Source organism: Mesoplodon densirostris, chromosome 4 (genome assembly GCF_025265405.1).
Source record: "Mesoplodon densirostris isolate mMesDen1 chromosome 4, mMesDen1 primary haplotype, whole genome shotgun sequence".
Classification (NCBI taxonomy): domain Eukaryota; kingdom Metazoa; phylum Chordata; class Mammalia; order Artiodactyla; family Ziphiidae; genus Mesoplodon; species Mesoplodon densirostris.
The window spans coordinates 146,880,744-146,903,074 of NC_082664.1; the positions used below are offsets into that span (position 1 = coordinate 146,880,744).

The following is a 22,331-nucleotide window of genomic DNA, read 5'->3' on the forward strand; positions in this document are numbered from 1 at the left end:
AGATAGATAACTGGAAGAAAGCCTCTATAAGGAGAGAGGAACCTGCCTCTCAGATATGGAAGCAATTTATTCTATTAGGGAATTTAAATTTTGTAAATCACCTTAAATTCATATGGGAAGTATATAAGACATAAATGCCAAGTATTTCATTAGAGAAACTGAAAAGCTGTTACATGAGATGCCTTTTCCTAAGATTCAATCATGTTTCCTTTTTACAAGAGTGTTCCTCTATTTTTCTGATGCTAAAATTTCTAAGTTTCCACCTATAAATTGATACTGAAGCAAACATCGGATTTGTTTTGCCTCTAAGAAAATAAATGAAAAAAAAACACAAAACTGTGGTAGTCATTAGTAATATTCAAAACTATTTCAGGTTCCCCCCCATCTTGGGCACATGGTAGGACTGCACTTTCCTAGGCCTTTAAGTGAGAGCATGTGACTTGTTTTTGGCCAATGAAATGTGAGTGCAATGGATGCATCACTTTAAGAGCCAACACACTTTAAGCGCCCAGGTGGAAAAGTACACGTTGAAGAAGATTTCCTTCAGCCTGGACCCCCGAGTGACTACAGTGAGCAGAGACACACAACGGCCACACAGCCTGAGTGAGAAATTAACCTTTCTGCTACTGAAAGTGTGGAGTTATGTTATTACCTAGTCTACCTAGATTGATACAAACACCAAGTCTGGCAAAGGGTTTTCAACTGGGGATCAAGAAATTCTGTTTTTTATCTCAGAGCAGGCCAATCCTCTTTTGCATCATAAATAATAATAGCAAGAACAGCAGAAGTGAATCTCAATTCCAGCCTTTTAGGGCACCTACACATCAGCAATCAAAGTGATACACAATTTGTTTTATCTGCAACACAACCAAGTAACATCATTTGTAATAAGCTTTGCTATAACTACAGTCTTGACAAACACTAGGTTTTATTGAAAAGGCCAGATAACAAACAGCTCTAAAGGTCAAATTTTGCTGTTTTGTGTACAGTATCATCCTAATACCCTAAACCAGTAATAAGGAACGATTAAACAAACCAAAAAGGTTCTCTGTAATTTCAAGTGGCAATCAATGAGACTGTACATTGAGGCAGTGCAAAGTTCAAGCACAAAGGAAAGTGAAAGTGTGTGCTGTAGCAGATATTAAGTGTAGTTTGGAGCAGTCTGAGCTTTTCTTTCCTTTTTTTAAAACAAAGTATAGCAATGTTAGAAATTTAAGAAACCATTATTGCTAATCTCTGAGCTGTCCTGAGGGAATAAGATACTAGCCTCTGAAAAATATTCTGCCACAAAATTCTTCTCTCTCAAGCCTCAGCAGAGAAGGGCTTGGGATGCGATGGGACAAAAGGCAAGCCTCGGCTCCCCTCCACTTCCTCGGGAGCATTCAGAGAGAGAAACACAGGTAGCCAGAGACGGTTAGACATGCCAACTATAACCTTTCACAAGAACTAAAACTCAAACAGAACGTCTTGTTCTTTTAGGCCCAAACAGCTCCTCCTTCCTCACTAAAAACACATAAAACGTGTGTCCTTTACTCTTCCTCCATTCTTTGCAACAGAAATCAGGGTAACTGCTTCAAACATCACTGGGGTGTGGAGGGCATTAATGAGCTTTCGTATCACAACCTCTGTTCCCAGAAGGGACATTTAACAAGCACCATCATTTATTTATGATCCTTTCATCTTAGGTCTCAACAGTTCATTTCAATTTTGAGCCCTCAGCATTTTCCCATTTCAGCAGCTTATACTTAGCAGAGATTTAAATTCCATACTACAAGGTTTCCTGGGCTCAGACCTGCCCCAAAGCATATGTTCCAAATCTCCTGAGACAGCCCATTGCAGATTGAAATCTATAAAAAGGCTGGATGAATTCCCTTGACGTACGCACTAAACCATGACTCTGATGACCAAATCTTGAAAGCCCAATTGAGCTCCAAATCCAGCTTTGCTGTTGAGGCACTGGTAGAACAGAATATTAGGCTACTCACATGACTTTCTTTGAACAAAACTCAATTCACCAAAATCAACACCAATACCCACCTCAGCCATGAAATTGAGCTGTGTTTGGGGGATTTCTGAAAGCAGAAGGGAACCAACTGCCCAGGCAAGATAAGCTCCAAATGGCACAGTCTGGAGAGTTGAGGACTATGCCAGAGACTATGAAATCAAACTTTACTCCAACCTGCAGCATTTTAAATCATGAAGAAGCTTATGAGGCTAGAGACATGAGAACTCTTTAGTGACACTCACCTGTAGACACCTTACTCAGTAAAAGGGGCCATGCTAGATCCAGGGAGGGAGACAAGGGCAAACACAAAGAAAAGAACAGTCTAGTCAAGTAGCGAAAACATATAAACTTACATAAACTAAGGTACATAAGGTCAGAAATAGCACTACATATTGTCCACAGAGATGATGACAGGCCAGGGTAACCAGGACAAGCTTTAGGGTGGTAGGATTTGAGCTGAGCTTGAATGACAGACTGGATTACAAAGAGATGTTGAAAGGCAATTCAGGCAGAGGCTCTGAAGCAAGAATTACAAAGTGATGAAGACTGGTCCACTCTGGCTAGAGGAGAAGGTATCTGGCTAGAAGTAATGGTAAGTGAGGACAAGACAGTGAGGACAAACTGAACAGCCTTGAATGCCTGGACAGGGGGTCAAAGCTTGATAATGGGGGACCAAAACAGGGTCTGTGATCAAGGGAGCTAGTCTAAAGGGTTTGGAAAATGAATCTAATTCCAGTGTGCAGGATCAACAAGAATGAAGAGAAAACAAGGTTAGAAAACCCGACAGACTGAGATCAAGAGACACCATAACTGAAGACAGTGGCTCTCCTTGACTCATAATTGAAACTAGGATTATAAAATTTATATATATATATAAAGGACATTACTGGGTCAAATGGGAAAAATTAAATATGAACTATATATTGGATAACAGTATATATTAATGTTAAATTTCCTGAATGTTAATTATGTTGTGGTTAATTAATTATGCTGTAATTAAGTATATTAGAGAATTATGCACAACATATAAGACAATGTCCTTGCTCTTAGGAGAGGTCTGCTGAAGTATTTAGGGTTGAAAAGTTATGATGTCTGCAACTAACTCTCAAATGGTTCAGGAAAAAAGTATGTATCTAGAGAGATATAAAAGCAAGTGTGACCAATGTCAATAACTAGTGAATCTAAGAACAAGATATAAGAAGGACTCTATGGAAAGAAGCACAGATTTTCGTGACTGACTGGCTGCTGGGGGCAAGGAAGAAGGAGGAAAGGTTTTGCGTGTACATGACATAGAATACTGGTAGCACCACCGGAAAAGGGAAGCTAAGGGAAGAAACAGTTTTCAGGAGACACGTGCTGAATCTGGCTACGGATAAGAAGTGGCAAGAAGAAACAAGATACTAGAATGAAATGAGAAAGAAATGTCTTCAAGCAGTTGGGAAAAATAAGACTCAGGCCACACATCAGGACTAGAAATACCAATTTACGAACTACCTAAGTGGATAATAGTTTAAGTATGAGAAACAGATGAGATCTATGATAGAAGTAGGAGAGGGAAAAGAGTGAAGTGAGAGATGACTGACATCATAATTTACTGGTAGACGGTGGGAAGAGAATAAGAGAACCAGGAGGGTTCTATGTGACAGAAACAAAGGTAGGAAAAGGATTAAGGCAGTGCTTCATGGAACGATCAATGGCATCAAATACTGCAGAAACATTAAAGAAGGTGAAGATTGGCAAATAGAATTAGGAAATAATCAGTGAATTTGGGGTAGAAGTGAAAACCAGGCTATAGGCTCCACAAAAGGAACAGACGAAATAGAAATGCAAGACTGGGTATAAATCACACACACATGAAGAGGTTTACCTTAAATGAAATGATGGAAATGAAACGACAGTTAAAAGGAGCACTAGAAGCATGGGGAGAACGGTATTCTGTAAGAGATTGGGACAATCTGGCGAAATTTGTAGATACAGGAGAAGCAAAGACACCTCGGAGATGAGTTGAAGAACCGAGATTATGCTGCATATTAGGGAGAGAAAGGAAGAGGACTTAGTTCTAGAAATGGAATGGAATAAACCTTCCTGTAAGACAGGAAGAAAGGGTGAGTGAAGAGGTGAAGAGAGCAGCAGTAATAAAAAGAGGACACTGACAAAAATAATTTAGAAGCTGAGAAAGAAATCTCAAGATTAGAAAAAAATTGCCAGGGCAGCAGGAATTCAGTCATTTCTGGACCTTACACAGTCCTGCTACTCCAGCCACAACTGCTTAGGGGAATGGGGCAGCTATCCATGACAACCCAATGCAGAGTGTAACCGCCTGATGGGAATTCCTGACTTAAGGTGGAAACTAATTAAGAAGGACTGCGTTCAAGGTGACATTCCTCCTGTCTTATGACAGGTCCTTTGCCTATCTGAGTAAAAGACCATTTTCTACTATCAATAGAAGATATGCCTGAATTAGCAACTGCTCTACATTAGGGCAAAGGTAAGCTTGAAATCCCACTGAAAGAAAGTCACCTGTTGGAAGACACCTTTAGACATTCTACAGGCGAGTACAGTGAGATTTGGTCCTTGCATCATCACTTTTCAAGAATCTTAGGAGATATGGACAGCAATTTCCTGATGTCATAGAGCAACTAAAAATAAATTACAGTTTTATAAACTGTAAAAGAAATGTGCAGCAGCAGCGAAACACTTCATAGAACTCATCTGAAGATAAGACATATGAGAAAGAACAACATTTTTATGGCCTTTTACTTCCTTTAAAAGCCACATGCAATAAAATAGTTGGGACTGGAATTACTTCACTGCTTTAGCAGGTATCCTCACAAATATTTAAAGAACAATATTAGAATGATAAGGCAAAAAATCATGGTTACCTCAGGAGATGGAGAAAAAGCTTTTGATACATTTTAACACCCTTTCATGACTAAAAACTCTTCACCATTAGAAAAAGAAGAAACTTCCTTTAACTTGATAAAGAATATTTACCGAAAAACTTGCTATACTTCAAATACTATATATACAGCAAATACTGACAAGATGAAGACTTCACTTTGAAATTATGAACAAAATGAGATGCCCACTACCACCACTTCTATTCAGCATTACACTGGAGTTCCTAGTCAGTAAAGCAAGAAACAGAAAGCTACAGGATTGAAAAGAAATAGGCAAAATGTTTACAGATAAAATATCAGAATTAGTTAAGTGTTTAACACAATCTCTGAATTCAACATCAACTTGCAGAAATAAAGTGATGTATATATTATATAGCAGCAATAAACAAAAAATGAATATTTAAAACATCATTACATAAAAAAACAGGTATCTAGGAATAAATTTAATAAAAGATATGTAAAACCTCTATGGGAAAAATTGTAAAAGTTCACTGAGAAACCTCAAAGAAGACCTGAAGAAATGGCTATACCATAACATGGATAAAACTTGATATTGTAAAAGTGTAAATTCTCCTCAAATGTTTTATAGATTCAATGCAATTCCAATCAAAATCCCAACAGGTGTGTGTGTGCATGTGCGCATGTGTAACTTACAAATTGACCCTAAATTGCACACTAAAATGCAAAGGACCAAGCTCAACTTCCCATAGGACCTGCAACTGCCTCCTCCAGGTGTATCATCCCATAGGCCCCCAAGTTTTCAGGTGTTAGGCATCTGGCATTCTGAGACAACTTCTAGAGACAGTTGGCACCCAAATACAGACTGCCTAGTATCCAGGCAGTTTGTGTATCTCCTCACTGGTAAGTCTGCTCCTGCAGTTGTCTGATAAATAGAGAGGGCAGGGCTTCCCTGGTGGTGCAGTGGTTGGGAGTCTGCCTGCCAATGCAGGGGACACGGGTTCGAGCCCTGGCCCGGGAGGATCCCACATGCCGCGGAGCAACTAAGCCCATGCGCCACAACTACTGAAGCCCGCGTGCCTGGAGCCCGTGCTCAACGGGAGAGGCCACCGTGATGAGAGGCCCGCACACCGCAACAAAGAGTAGCCCCTGCTCGCCTCAACTAGAGAAAGACCACATGCAGCAATGAACACCCAATGCAGCCAAAAATTTAAAAAAAATTTTAAATAAAGAAGAATATAGAGTTTCTTTTTTTAAAAAAAAGAAAGGGCATTGGGAGAAGGGGGCGGGAAGCCACTCTACCAGAGACAGGCCCCGACACACCTTGCCATGGGGACAATGGGAGGATGGGAGACCTGTGCCTCCTCTTCTCTTGCTTGGGAATTCCCAAGCAAAGCCTATCCCTTAATCCATGAGCTGAGACCGGCTTGGTAAGCAACAGGTGGCATCCCCAAAGGAATCCACTTTGAAACCAGGTGTTAACCCCAAGGTTAACACCTTGTATTTCACAATTTAAAAAAAATTGTTTTAAAATAATAATAAGGCCTATAGGAAGCATTCCTCTGTTCCCTCCATATTCTCAAGTCTCTTTAAGTCTTAACTTTTTTTCCCCAGTAGTACAGAAGGAAACTAGAGCTATGGCTCTCCTTGACAGAAATTACCAGATAGCAGCACCTTTAACAACTGACAAGCCTAAAACCACTCTAATTGCCTGCAAAGAGGAGGTTGAGAGGTCTCTGAAGTTTCTAAAGTCCTTTCATATGAAAAGGGAGAGTGACCACCTCAAAAGTATCAGTCAGGAGAGGACTGGGGCTGGCGGCAGGAAGAGAGCCTGAAGGGGTTGGTGCGCCCCGGCTAGCCCGGAGGGAGTCCGGGGAAAAAGTCTGGAGCTGCCGAAGAGGCAAGAGACTTTTTCTTCCCTTTTGTTTCCTGGTGCGCGAGGAGAGGGCATTAAGAGCACTGCTTAAAGAAGCTCGAGACGGGCGCGAGCCGCAGCTGAAGGCGCGGACCCCGGAGACGGGCGTGGGACGCTGGGACTGCTGCTGCCGCCGCCACAAGGCCTGTGTGCGAGTGCAGGTCACTGTCCACCACCCCTTCCGGGGAGCCTGTGCAGCCCGCCACTGCCGGGGTCCCGGGACCCAGGGACGGCTTCCCCGGGAAAGCGCACGGAGCGCCTCAGGCTGGTGCAACGTCACGCCGGCCTCTGCCGCCGCAGGCCCGCCCCACACTGCACGCCCCTCCCTCCCCTCGGCCTGAGTGAGCCACAACCTCCGAATCACCGGCTCCTTTAAACCCGTCCTGTCTGAGCGAAGAACGGACGCCCTCCGGCGACCTACGCGCAAAGGCGGGGCCAGGTCCAAGGCTGAGACCCGGGAGCTGCGAGAGCAGAGAAGAGACAGGGAAATATCTCTGTGCAGCCTCGGAGGCAGCGGATTAAATCTCCATGGTCCGTTTGATGTGCCCTGCGTCTGTGGAGTGTATGAATGGACAGCGAATCATCCCAAATTGAGGAGGTGGACTTTGAGGACAAGATTTAAGATTTTTTTCCCCTTTTCCTCTTTTTACAACGAATTATCCCAAATTGAGGAGGTGGACTTTGAGAGCAAGATTTTCGAGTTTTTTCCCCCTGTTCTCTTTTTGTGAATGTGTATGTGTATGCTTCTGTGTGAGATTTTCTCTGTATACCTTTGCTTCCACCATAGGTCCCAGGGTTCTATCCGTCTGCTTTTTTTTTTTAATAATTACTTTTTATTTTTAATAACGCTACTATATATTATACTTTATTCTATTTTACTTTATCTTCTCTCTTTCTTTTTTTCCTACCTTCCCTTCCTCCCTCCCTCCCTCCGCCCCTTTCTTTCTTTCTTTCCTTCCTCCCTCCCTCCTGTCTCTTTCTTTCTTTCTTTCCTTCCTCCCTCCCTTCTTCCTTTCACTTTCTTTCTTTCCTTCCTCCCTCCCTCCTTTCTTTCTTTCTTCCTGTCCTTCCTCCCTCCCCCCTTTCTTTCTTTCTTCCTTCCTTCCTTTCTTTCCTTCTTCCTTTCTTTCTCTCTCTTTCTTCTACTAATTCTTTCTTTCTACTTTTTCTCCCTTTTATTCTGAGCCAGATAGATGAAAGGCTCTTGGTGCTGCAGCCAGGAGTCAGTGCTGTGCCTCTGAACTGGGAGAGCCAACTTCAGGACACGGGTCCACAAGAGACCTCCCAGCTCCACATAATATCAAGTGGCAAAAATCTCCCAGAGATCTCCATCTCAACACCAGCACCCAGCTTCAGTCAACTACCAGCAAGCTACAGTGCTGGTCACCCTATGCCAAGCAACTAGCAAGACAGGAACACAACCCCACCCATTAGCAGAGAGTCTGCCTAAAAACATAATAAGGCCACAGGCACCCCAAAACACACCACCAGACGTGGACCTGTCGACCAGAAAGACAAGATCGAGCCTCAACCACCAGAACACAGGCACTAGTCCCCCCGACCAGGAAGCCTACACAACCTACTGAAACAACCGTAGCCACTGGGGACAGACACCAAAAACGGGAACTACGAATCTGCAGCCTGCAAAAAGGAGACCCCAAACACAGGAAGATAAGCAAAATGAGAAGACAGAAAAACACACAGCAGGTGAAGGAGCAAGATAAAAACCTACCAGACCTAACAAATGAAGAGGTAATAGGCAGTCTACCTGAAAAAGAATTCAGAATAATGACAGGAAAGATGATCCAAGATTCTATTTCCCAGATCCAAAATCTTGGAAATAGAATAGACAAAATGCAAGAAACAGTTAACAAGGACCTAGAAGAACTAAAGATGAATCAAGCATCGATTAAAAACACAATAAATGAAATGAAAAATACTCTAGATGGGATCAATAGCAGAATAACTGAGGCAGAAGAACGGATAAGTGAGGTGGAAGATAAAATAGTGGAAATAACTGATGCAGAGCAAAATAAAGAAAAAAGAATGAAAAGAACAGAGGACAGTCTCAGAGACCTCTGGGACAACATTAAACACACCAACATTAGAATTATAGGGGTTCCAGAAGAAGAAGAGAAAAAGAAAGGGACTAAGAAAATATTTGAAGAGATTATAGTGAAAACTTCCCTAATATAGGAAAGGAAACAGTTAATCAAGTCCAGGAGGCACAGAGAGTCCCATACAGAATAAATCCAAGGAGAAATACGCCAAGACACATATTAATCAAACTGTCAAAAATTAAATACAAAGAAATCATATTAAAAGCAGCAAGGCAAAAACAATAAATAACACGCAAGGGAATCCCCATCAGGTTAAGAGCTGATCTCTCAGCAGAAACTCTACAAGCCAGAAGGGAGTGGCAGGACATAATTAAAGTGATGAAGGAGAAAAACCTGCAACCAAGATTACTCTACCCAGCAAGGATCTCATTCAGATTTGATGGAGAAATTAAAACCTTTACAGACAAGCAAAAGCTGAGAGAGTTCAGCACCACCAAACCAGCTTTACAACAAATGCTAAAGGAACTTCTCTAGGCAAGAAACACAACAGAAGGAAAAGACCTACAATAACGAACCCAAAACAATTAAGGAAATGGGAATAGGAACATACATATCAATAATTACCTTAAATGTAAATGGACTAAATGCTCCCACCAAAAGACACAGATTGGCTGAATGGATACAAAAACAAGACCCATATATATGCTGTCTACAAGAGACCCACTTCAGACCTAGAGACACATACAGATTGAAAGTAAGGGGATGGAAAAAGATATTCCATGCAAATGGAAATCAAAAGAAAGCTGGAGTAGCAATTCTTATATCAGACAAAATAGACTTTAAAATAAAGACTATTAGAAGAGACAAAGAAGGACACTACATAATGATCAAGGGATCGATCCAAGAAGAAGATATAACAATTGTAAATATTTATGCACCCAACATAGGAGCACCTCAATCCATAAGGCAAATACTAACAGCCATAAAAGGGGAAATTGACAGTAACACGCTCATAGTAGGGGACTTTAACACCCCACTTTCACCAATGGACAGATCATCCAAAATGAAAATAAATAAGGAAACACAAGCTTTAAATGATACATTAAACAAGATGGACTTAATTGATATTTATAGGACATTCCATCCAAAAACAACAGAATACACATTTTTCTCAAGTGCTCATGGAACATTCTCCAGGATAGATCATATCTTGGGTCACAAATCAAGGCTTGGTAAATTTAAGAAAATTGAAATTGTATCAAGTATCTTTTCTGACCACAATGCTATGAGACTAGAAATCAATTACAAGAAAAGATCTGTAAAAAACACAAACACATGGAGGCTAAACAATACACTACTCAATAACGAAGTGATCACTGAAGAAATCAAAGATGAAATAAAAAAATACCTAGAAACAAATGACAATGGAGACACGACGACCCAAAACCTATGGGACGCAGCAAAAGCAGTTCTAAGGGGGAAGTTTATAGCAATACAATCCCACCTTAAGAAACAGGAAACATCTCGAGTAAACAACCTGACCCTGCACCTAAAGCAATTAGAGAAAGAACAAAAATCCCCAAAGTTAGCAGAAGGAAAGAAATCATAAAGATCAGATCAGAAATAAATGAAAAAGAAATGAAGGAAACGATAGCAAAGATCAATAAAACTAAAAGCTGGTTCTTTGAGAAGATAAACAAAATTGATAAACCATTAGCCAGACTCATCAAGAAAAAAAGGGAGAAGACTCAAATCAATAGAATTAGACATGAAAAAGGAGAAGTAACAACTGACACTGCAGAAATACAAAGGATCATGAGAGATTACAACAAGCAACTCTATGCCAATAAAATGGACAACCTGGAAGAAATGGACAAATTCTTAGAAATGCACAACCTGCCAAGACTGAATCAGGAAGAAATAGAAAATATGAATAGACCAATCACAAGCACTGAAATTGAAACTGTGATTAAAAATCTTCCAACAAACAAAAGCCCAGGACCAGATGGCTTCACAGGCGAATTCTATCAAGCATTTAGAGAAGAGCTAACACCTATCCTTCTCCAACTCTTCCAAAATATAGCAGAGGGAGGAACACTCCCAAACTCATTCTACGAGGCCACCATCACCTTAATACCAAAACCAGGCAAGGATGTCACAAAGAAAGAAAACTACAGGCCAATATCACTGATGAAGATAGATGCAAAAATCCTCAACAAAATACTAGCAAACAGACTCCAAAAGCACATTAAAAGGATCATACACCATGATCAAGTGGGGTTTATTCCAGGAATGCAAGGATTCTTCAATATACGCAAATCAATCAATGTCATACACCGTATTAACAAATTGAAGGAGAAAAACCATATGATCATCTCAATAGATGCAGAGAAAGCTTTCGACAAAATTCAACACCCATTTATGATAAAAACCCTGCAGAAAGTAGGCATAGAGGGAACTTTCCTCAACATAATAAAGGCCATATATGACAAACCCACAGCCAACATCATCCTCAATGGTGAAAAACTGAAACCATTTCCACTAAGATCAGGAACAAGACAAGGCTGCCCACTCTCACCACTCATATTCAACTTAGTTTTGGAAGTTTTAGCTACAGCAATCAGAGAAGAAAAGGAAATAAAAGGAATCCAAGTGGGAAAAGAAGAAGTAAAGCTGTCACTGTTTGCAGATGACATGATACTATACATAGAGAATCCTAAAGATGCTACCAGAAAACTACTAGAGCTAATCAATGAATTTGGTAAAGTAGCAGGATACAAAATTAATGCACAGAAATCTCTGGCATTCCTGTACACTAATGATGAAAAATCTGAAAGTGAAATCAAGAAAACACTCCCATTTACCATTGCAACAAAAAGAATAAAATATCTAGGAATAAACCTACCTAAGGAGACAAAAGACCTGTATGCAGAAAATTATAAGACACTGATGAAAGAAATTAAAGATGATACAAACAGATGGAGAGATATACCATGCTCCTGGATTGGAAGAATCAATATTGTGAAAATGACTCTACTACCCAAAGCAATCTACAGATTCAATGCAATCCCTATCAAACTACCACTGGCATTTTTCACAGAACTAGAACAAAAAATTTCAAAATTTGTTTGGAAAAACAAAAGACCCCGAATAGCCAAAGCAATCTTGAGAACGAAAAACGGAGCTGGAGGAATCAGGCTCCCTGACTTCAGACTATACTACAAAGCTACAGTAATCAAGACAGTGTGGTACTGGCACAAAAACAGAAAGATAGATCAATGGAACAGGAGAGAAAGCCCAGAGATAAACCCACGCACATATGGTCAACTTATCTTTGATAAAGGAGGCAGGAATGTACAGTGGAGAAAGGACAGCCTCTTCAATAAGTGGTGCTGGGAAAACTGGACAGGGACATGTAAAAGTATGAGATTAGATCATTCCCTAACACCATACACAAAAATAAGCTCAAAATGGATTAAAGACCTAAATGTAAGGCCAGAAACTATCAAACTCTTAGAGGAAAACATAGGCAGAACACTCTATGACATAAATCAGAGCAAGATCCTTTTGGACCCACCTCCTAGAGAAATGGAAATAAAAACAAAGATAAACAAATGGGACCAAATGAAACTTCAAAGCTTTTGCACAGCAAAGGAAACCATAAACAAGACCAAAAGACAACACTCAGAATGGGAGAAAATATTTGCAAATGAAGCAACTGACAAAGGATTAATCTCCAAAATTTATAAGCAGCTCATGCAGCTCAATAGCAAAAAAGCAAACAACCCAATCCAAAAATGGGCAGAAGACTTAAATAGGCATTTCTCCAAAGAAGATATACAGACTGCCAACAAACACATGAAAGAATGCTCAACATCATTAATCATTAGAGAAATGCAAATCAAAACTACAATGAGATATCATCTCACACCAGTCAGAATGGCCATCATCAAGAAATCTAGAAACAATAAATGCTGGAGAGGGTGTGGAGAAAAGGGAACACTCTTGGCACTGCTGGTGGGAATGTGGATTGGTACAGTTGCTATGGAGAACAGTATGGAGGTTCCTTAAAAAACTAAAAATAGAACTACCATATGACCCAGCAATCCCACTACTAGGCATATACCCTGAGAAAACCATAATTCAAAAAGAGACATGTACCAAAATGTTCATTGCAGCTCTATTCACAATAGCCCGGAGATGGAAACAACCTAAGTGTCCATCATCGGATGAATGGATAAAGAAAATGTGGCACATATATACAATGGAATATTACTCAGCCATAAAAAGAAACGAAACTGAGCTATTTGTAATGAGGTGGATAGACCTAGAGTCTGTCATACAGAGTGAAGTAAGTCAGAAAGAGAAAGACAAATACCGTATGCTAACACATATATATGGAATTTAAGAAAAAAAATGTCATGAAGAACTTAGGGGTAAAACAGGAATAGAGACACAGACCTACTGGGGGTGGGCTTGGGGATATGGGGAGGGGTGTGGGCTGTGATGGGGCGGGGGAGAGGCATGCACGTGTATACAGTGCCGGGCATGGGGTGGATGGATGGTGGGGGGTGGCCGCGTGGTGCGGGGGTATCGGCTCGGTGCTTTGTGGCCGCCTGGAGGGGTGGGATGGGGAGGGTGGGAGGGAGGGAGACGCAGGAGAGAGGGGATGTGGGAACAGATGTATATGTATGACTGATTCACTTTGTTGTAAAGCAGAGACTAATAAAAAAAAATTTAATCCAAAAAAAAAAAAAAAAAAAGTATCAGTCAGGGCTTCCCTGGTGGCGCAGTGGTTGGGAGTCCGCCTGCCGATGCAGGGGACACAGGTTCATGCCCCGGTCAGGGAGGATCCCACATGCCGCGGAGCGGCTGGGCCCATGAGCCATGGCCACTGAGCCTGCACGTCCGGAGCCTGTGCTCCACAACGGGAGAGGCCACAACAGTGAGAAGCCCGCATAACGCAAAAAAAAGAAAAAAAAAAAAAAGAAAAGTATCAGTCAGTCCCGGAAGCTTTGTGAGGCTATCAGGGAGCCCCAAGTCAAGTATCTATAAAAGGAATGGGGTTCTGTGATTCTCTTGCACCAAGCTGCTCAGGGAGCCACACAGCCAAGCCACATGTTGAGAGAGAAAACTGTACTCCATTCCAACACCCATTGCATTAGCCCAGAAAATGCTATCTGAGAAACCCTGGGAGAGTTAACTGAGACTGAAGATCCTATTGGAAAATGAAAGTGCTCTAGATGGCAATGATGGATCTAAAAATAACCTACCTCGTTATGATGAAAACAGATTAATAAAGGATCATGGCATAGCAATGGGTAGTAGTCTCCTAAACATCATTATCTCCCTCTAAGGGCCATGGATCATAGTGACAATAATCAGTGGAAGAAAAACCAGGACCAAGCAAACCTAAGATGCACCAACCTCCACCAATGAACAGCACTGGGTACAGCATGTGCCCAGTTGGATAAAATAAATGTGGCAGTTCCTATCCCCTTGCTGGCTATCTCCCATATTTCATTTGGCACATGAGGACATAAGCCATGTCACAGTTATGGTAGCAACACAAAACTGAGAACATGTACTTCGGACCACTTCAGTTCTGCCTGGCAGGCTTCCCTACAGAGTATCACCTGACCTCAAACTATGCTACTGATGTCTTAGTCACTATATTATGCTTTAAGAAAAGGGTACATTTTACTAGCTAAGTTCAAAACCATGATGTGTTTATTTCAAAGCTTCACTGTCACTGGACTATGCCTGGGAAACTCATTTCAAAATCAATATAAAACTATTTATCTCACCATTGGCCTGGTAGCCATCATTGCCCTAAACCAAGAAGTCTGTCTGTGAAAACACAAACCATAATATAGGCCCAGTAATTAACCTGTGTGTGTTAAAACTGGTAACAAATCTCAGCAAAATACTCCCCAAACTATTAAACTTAAGTTATTAAGTTTAATAACTTAGGTTCTAGGACTATCCCTAGAGTAAAAAAAACAAAAGAAAGAACATGAAGGTGTACAGATGCCTAGAGATGTCCAAAGTTCTTAGTTTCCTAGTAACCCTGGTTTGGGAGAGAAGGTTACCTTATCCATATGGAAGATCAAATCCAATTCACAAACATTTTCGAAACACTTATCCAGAGTCTCCACAAAAACCTAGGAAACGAGGAGAAATAGATACATAAGTCACATCTTCATAAATGTCACATCTGAAAGTAAAGGGGGCAGTCAAGATACTATTTACCTTATGATAAATCTCAAACCCACGACCCCCCCCCAAAAAAAACCCCACCGCAAACCTCCCAGCACTAGCTGATTACCCTACTTATCCCAATTTGAAGGGGACAATTGAAGACAGGACAATCTTGTTTTCAGTATAGCAACACAACCAGCAGACACATGTGGCTTTCTTTCCCCCTTTACAAGATGCCAGCTGATATAAAAGAATAACGAAGTAACAGCTACTTATAATACTATGTCCTTTCCCCAAGCCTCCACGTATACACGTAAAAACATTTTTCATTATCATGGTGTTAACATAGCTCTGTCCTGCTAATTTCAATGAACATTAACTTCAAAACACTTTTCCATGAATCAACTTAATTAACATGCTTACGATTTTAATTTACTATAACATTTAAACAGAAAAGTGTTCAAAGGGTAAACACTTTATAATTTATATATTATAAATAAATGCTTTATAATTAAGCTATAAGGGTATAGCTTAATGAATTTTCAGAATGAGCATATCATGTAACCACCATCCAAATATTGAAATGGAGCATTACCAGTTCCCTAGAAGCCCCCTTCATGCTCCCTCAGACCGTATGCTCTCCAAAGGTAACCACCATCCTGACTCCTACCATCACAGTTTAGTTTTGCCTGTCCTTGAATTTCCATAGAAGGCGTCATACATCATGTACTCTTTTCGTTTGGCTTCTTTCACTCAACAATGTTTGTCAATTCTCCCATGCTGTTGCATGTCATAAAATCTTGTACATATTCACTGCTGTATAGTATTTCATTCTTAAATTTATTTATCCATTCTCCTACAGACATTTGAGTTTTTTGTTTTTGACTGGGTACAAATTGATATAAATGGAAACTATACTTCCAACCACTCTGGAAAACTATTTGACATTATTTACTAATACTCTATATGATCCAGCAATTCTACTCCTAGGTACATACTCAAAAGAAATGCATACAAATGTATGCCAAAAAACACATATAATAATTTCATAATAGCATTATTTATAACCCTATACATTTTTAACAATGACTGAATATCCACTGTAAGGATAACATACATAAATATGGGTTTTCAGTCACTGTGCTGGGCAGTGAGCCCTTACAATCTGGAAACTCAAGTCCTTCAGTTTGAGGAAATTTCATCAAATAATTTTGTTGAGAATTTCCTCCCTTCCATATTCCTCATCTTTCTTTTTTGGAGCTGTTTATATTGGGGTATTAGACCTCCCATTTTCTTATCTTTTCTGTCTCATTTTCCTCTCATGTTTTTAATTTTTAAGAGATCATTCTGCTCTGTGTTTCCTGTTTATTAGCCCATTTTTGTTTGTCTTCCTTTATTTCTCTGTGGCTTAGAGATAGGGGGCTGTTTGTTTTATTGTTAAAATGAGTTGAATTTTACTGTTTTAGTCTCCATTTTCCATGTCAGAGCCTTTCCTCAGATGTCTGATTATCCTTGTTTTTTATTCATAAGAATTAAAGGCTGATTGGAAGCTCTGTAATAATGGCTATTTGCTGGGAATCCTACCCTCCACCACCGCCCTGGGCTTTTTAATTTCATTTTCCTTAGATTGGTCAGATTTCCCAGAGGAATTCTACAATCTCCTGCCTAAACAGTAAAAGACTAGCTGTCAGAAATTTGGGAGCTGAGTGGCAGGAAAAGGGTTGGAAAGTTAGTATACAACATTCACAAGGCATATGTTCACTTAATCCCCCTGACTTGTACCATCAACTATGTCTAGAATTGGAGAAAGGATTTAGGGATCTAACTGGTTCTCAGCTTTCCTTGACCACTCCACACCCACACCACAGTGAGACTCTGTACAGCTAGCTTTGTGCCTTTTGAGGGTTCCACGGTGTGTAGCAGGTTGGCTGTCAGCTTTCTCTACTGCTGGCCTGGGGTGTGACTTCCTTGGACCAGCCAAGTCAATACCAGGCATTCATACTCTTCCCTTCTTTCAAAAAATTCCTTGCTACTGTCTTCTCTCCTGTTCTCTCTGTCCTTGTGGGTATGTATGTTCTTTTAAAATTCATGTTCTATAGTTTTAAAGGAAGAAAATGAACTTAGAAGTGTGGGAGCTCCCAAGAGGACTTTTAAAAACTTGAAACTGACAAAGTCTAAAATTCTTACAGAAAATAAAATGTGAAAGAATACCAAGAACATTTGGACCAACAATGATAATAAGGAATGACTTGTCTTACTAGGTATCAAAATTCATTGTAAAGCTTTGGTAATTAAGGGAGTATAATACTAAGATAGAAATAAAAGTATGGATCAGTGGGACAGAATATAAAATACTGGAACATATACACGTTTATAAGAAAACAATTTCTTTTTCTGGATGGGATAAATCATTTTCATTACTATCAAAGGCATAAACACATGTTGGAAATTTGTTAAACGGTCAAAGTTCATTTTAAAAAACCTACTGTAAATTAAGGTAATGTAGATTAAAATGATGTAGATTAAAATGCATCATCTGTCTCTTAAATAAAGTAATACTTCCCATAAAAAGCAAAGGTGGGCTTTTGCCTTAATGCTGAATAACGCTGGTTCTAGAATCCTGTGCAAGTCTAAACAAAAATGCATTCTCTGAAAATTGTTTTCCACTTATTGTGAATGTCAATAGATCAAGTTCAAAGACAAGGCATGATTAAAAACTGCCATTGTCTTAAATTCTACAGGCTATGAATTTCAGATAAGTTTCACCAAAAAGTCACAGTTGACAAACGCAGTGAAGCACAGGGACATAGCACAGACACTTTGGGTTTTGAAGTTTGAGAAAATTGAAGTAGAAAGTAGATTTTGTGCGGAATACTTTTACATGCTCTAGGAAGACCCAGAATCATGACAGCTGTAGCAGTCTGTGAAAAAGTCACCATAGCCTGCCGTCACCAAGTTGCCTCCGTATCTGTAGCTCCCATACTGGGTGCCAGCATTCGTGTAGCCTCCAATGGTTGGCACCACCAAATCCTCTTCCTCTCCCTCTATTGCAGATGTCCCCTCCTCTGCCCTGCCCTGGTAGGTCTGGGCGTAGAGGCACTTCATTTTGCATGGAGCCTCCCATGCCAAGAAAATACAATTTTTGATAAAGATGGTATTTTAAATTGATGGGAAAAAGATGACCTAGACAATAAATAGTGTCGGGACAAATGGCTATCCTTTGGGGTAAAAAATATTGTACCTGGGCTTCCCTGGTGGCACAGTGGTTGAGAGTCCGCCTGCCGATGCAGAGGACACGGGTTCGTGCCCCAGTCCGGGAATATCCCACATGCCGCAGAGCGGCTGGGCCCGTGAGCCATGGCCGCTAAGCCTGCGCGTCCGGAGCCTGTGCTCCGCAACGGGAGAGGCCACAACAGTGAGAGGCCCGCGTACCGCCAAAAAATATATATATATATTGTACCTATCTCAATACAGACATATAAATACCTTAAAGATATTGAGCTAAATGTAAACAAAAAACAAAAAACAAAAAAAACTAACAAAGCAATGGCAGATCCATTTTATGTCATCTGGGTCTCTCTTGGAAATGATTTAGTCATTCTGTGGGATGCTTCTGGTTAGCTGACACTGTTCAAAGCAGCAAGTGGAGATGCTGCCTAGCGCCAGGACACGTGAGGAGAAGCAGCCCATATTTCTCAGCAGCACTGTGCCAAGGGGCTGTTTTCATTAAAGAGGGTTAATGAAATTAAGATTGGTGTATTAGGGGCTTCCCTGGTGGCACAGTGGTTGAGAGTCCGCCTGCCAATGCAGGGGACATGGGTTCGTGCCCCGGTCCGGGAAGATCCCACATGCCACGGAGCGGCTGGGCCCGTGAGCCATGGCTGCTGAGCCTGCGCATCCGTAGCCTGTGCTCCACAACGGGAGAGGCCACAGCAGTGAGAGGCCCGCGTACCGCAAAAAAAAAAAAAAGATTGGTGTATTAGTCTGCTTGGGCTGCCACAACAAAATACCACATGGTAGTAACTAAGTCTGTGTGGCTTAAACAACAGACATTTTCTCACAGTGTTGGAGGTTAGAAGTCCTAGATCAAGGTTTGGCAGGAGCAGTTTCTCCTCCTGGCTTGCAGACAGCTGCCTTCTCCCTGTGTCCTTGAATGGCCTCTCCTTGGTTTGTGCATGTGGAAAGAAAGAGATCTCTGGTGTCTCTTCCTCTTCATAATTATAAGAACACCAGCTGCATGAGATCAGAACCCCACCCTTAGGCCTAGTTTAACTTACTTCCTTAAAGGCCCCGTCTCCAAATACAGTCACATTGGGGGTTAAAGGCTTCAACATACAAATTTTGGGAGGACACAATTTAGTCCATAACAATTGGGTTCTCAGTAGGCTAGTGATACAGAATAAGATGGAATAGCTCCAGAAAAGACATCCCCAGATAGAGATCAAAACGAACAGTCAGATGTATCTATTTCTCCTAAAGCTTTCTCAAAACATCATAATTCAAGATCATAATCAAGGTCAAGAGAAAGGAAACAAAAGTCAGATAATGTAGGAAGAAACCGCAGGAGCCAGAACATAATAAGCAAACAGCGTGCTAATGCATGAAGGGACTGAAATGAAGGTGCTACAGACTCAGATGGCAAAATAATATGACATGAATCTAAAACTAAATTAAGAAACAAATCTGGGGAATAAAATGACAAAGAACGTTCTTCTCACAAAGGAAAAGAGCAACTAAATTCATCTGCAAATGGTGAGAACAGACACAAATACAAAGAATGAAAGTCATCAAGAGGCAAAAGTCATTCAACATCTAAGTCTCATAAAAGGCATCACCTTAGTAGAAGCAAGGAATGGAAAAGGTCTCGATCCTACAAGGTTGCAAAAGGGCAGACAAATTACAAGAAAAGGAAATGGTGTAAAAACAAAAACAAGAAGAAACAGCTGCAGCTACTGGAGATTCTGTTCTCAATGTTGCTGCCCTGTTGCCATCAAGAACACAGGTAACTCCTCAGGTAGCTACAGAGGCTCAAAGGGCAGCCCCACAAGCTAAACCTTTGGCAGAGGTCAGAATAGCCACATTTAGCTATTATAACACAGCAGCTGTGACTCCAATGAAATTCGCTGAACAGAAATAAAAAGGAAAACACTGGATATAGTTCAGCTGATGAAGAAAGTTATAAGACTCTGAAGCAACAGGAAGTAGTATGTGGTAATCTAGATGCTCAGTATGAAAAGATCATAAACTCATACACAAAGAGGAGTAGGATTGGGTCTCACTCTTCAACGCGAGGAATGGATACAGGTTGAAAAAGATCACACATTTGAAGTATGGGAGGGACTTCCCTGGCGGTCCAGTGGTTAAGACTCCACGCTTCCACTGTAGTGGGCATGGGTTTGATCCCTGGTTGGGGAACTAAGATCCCGCATGCTCCAAGGTGCGGCCAAAAAAAAAAAAAAAAGAAAAAAAAGTATGGGACTTAGAGTTCTTGTTCTGAAGTCAGGTCTTTGTGCACCAAACAGCTAGCATTCTAATTTGCATGGATGTCATGCTGACTTTAGTATATTGAAAAATGATTTTTACCATAAAAAAGAAATGGTAATTTTGTGACATGATAAGAGATGTTAGCTTGATATGGTGGTAATCATTTTGCAATATATATCAGTCAATACACTATACATCTTAACTTTACAAAATGTTATGTGTTATATATCAATTATACCTTGATAAAGCTGGGGGAAAAAAGAAAAACATCATTTTTTATAACTATTAAATCAATGATACTGGTGTTAGTGTTGTAATCAGGTTAAATCTACTTCTATCAAACTTGATAGGAGGGGACCTCCCTGGTGGTGCAGTGGTTAAGAATCCACCTGCCAATGCCAGGGACATGGGTTCGATCCCTGGTCCGGGAAGATCCCACATGCCATGGAGCAACTAAGCCCTTGCACCACAGCTACTGAGCCTGCGCTCTAGTGCCTGCAAGCCACAACTACTGAGCCTGCGCACCACAACTACTGAAGCCCGGGTGCCCTAGAGCCCACATGTTGCAACTACTGAGCCCACATGCCACAACTACCAAGCCTGTGTGCTTCAACTACTGAATCCTGCACATCTAGAGACCGTGCTCTGCAACGAGAAGCACGCGCACCGCAACAAAGAGTAGCCCCTACTCACCACAACTAGAGAAAGCCCACGTGCAGCAGCGAAGACCCAGCGCAGCCAAAAATAAATAAAATTTTAAACAACAACTTGAGGGCTTCCCTGTGGCGCAGTGGTTGAGAATCTGCCTGCCAATGCAGGGGACACGGGTTCGAGCCCTGGTCTGGGAGGATCCCACATGTCGCGGAGCAACTAGCCCCATGAGCCACAATTACTGAGCCTGCGCATCTGGAGCCTGTGCTCCGCAACAAGAGAGGCTGTGATAGTGAGAGGCCCACACACCGCGATGAGGAGTGGCCCCCACTTGCCGCAACTAGAGAAAGCCCCTGCACAGAAACGAGGAGCCAACACAACCATAAATTTAAAAAAAAAAAAACAAACTTGATAGGACAATATTTTTTAGCTCATGAATCCTACTTTTCAAATATATAAAAGCTGCAGATGGGATAAAATCTCACACACAGATTTTTTTGCATCCACTGTCTTGTGTACTTCTGTTAACTTTTTATAGTTATTTTCATCTCTTGAAACACGAAAGAAATGTTATGTAGATTTCTTTAGACAATCTGGCCAAAGTGCTACATAATCAAACACAAATAAGCTGGGTGGTGATAATAATAAAAATGGTTTTCTCAAAAGAAAAAAAAAAGCAATGGCAATACTGGAGAATATTTTTATATACCTTCAAGCTACAAGAAGAAAGACAAGCAAACCTAACTACATAAAGTTAAAAGACAAATGGACTAGGAGAAAATATCTGCAATAAATATAACAGAAAAGGATTAGTATCCATAAAGTTAGGAAAAAAACAAACGCTTACAAATGAATAAAACAAATGAGCCAGACTTCCCTGGTGGCACAGTGGTTAAGAATCCACCTGCCAATGCAGGGGATACTGGTTTGAGCCTTGGTCCGGGAAGATCCCACATGCTATGGAACAACTAAGCCCATGCGCTACAACTGAAGATCCCACATGCCGCGGAGCAACTAAGCCCGTGCGCCACAACTACTGAGCCTGCGCTCTAGAGCCTGTGAATCACAGTTACTAAGCCCACGTGCCTAGAGCCCATGCTCCACAACAAGAGAAGCCACCGCAATGAGAAGCCCGCACACCACAACGAAGAGTAGCC

The 22,331-nt window shown here is 41.0% G+C and overlaps 1 protein-coding gene and 1 pseudogene across 1 annotated transcript in view; one reads left to right on the plus strand and one right to left on the minus strand.

The window, feature by feature from the left end:
* The window catches only part of AP3S2 (adaptor related protein complex 3 subunit sigma 2), a 66,469-nt gene that overhangs the window by 22,719 nt on the left and 21,419 nt on the right, over positions 1 to 22,331 (minus strand). The window contains exon 4 of the mRNA XM_060097381.1: positions 14,931 to 15,002. Coding sequence (XP_059953364.1) covers positions 14,931 to 15,002 — 72 coding nt within the window. The remainder of the gene's footprint in view (positions 1 to 14,930; positions 15,003 to 22,331) is intronic.
* On the plus strand, positions 15,657 to 20,045 carry LOC132489237 (arginine/serine-rich coiled-coil protein 2-like; annotated as a pseudogene).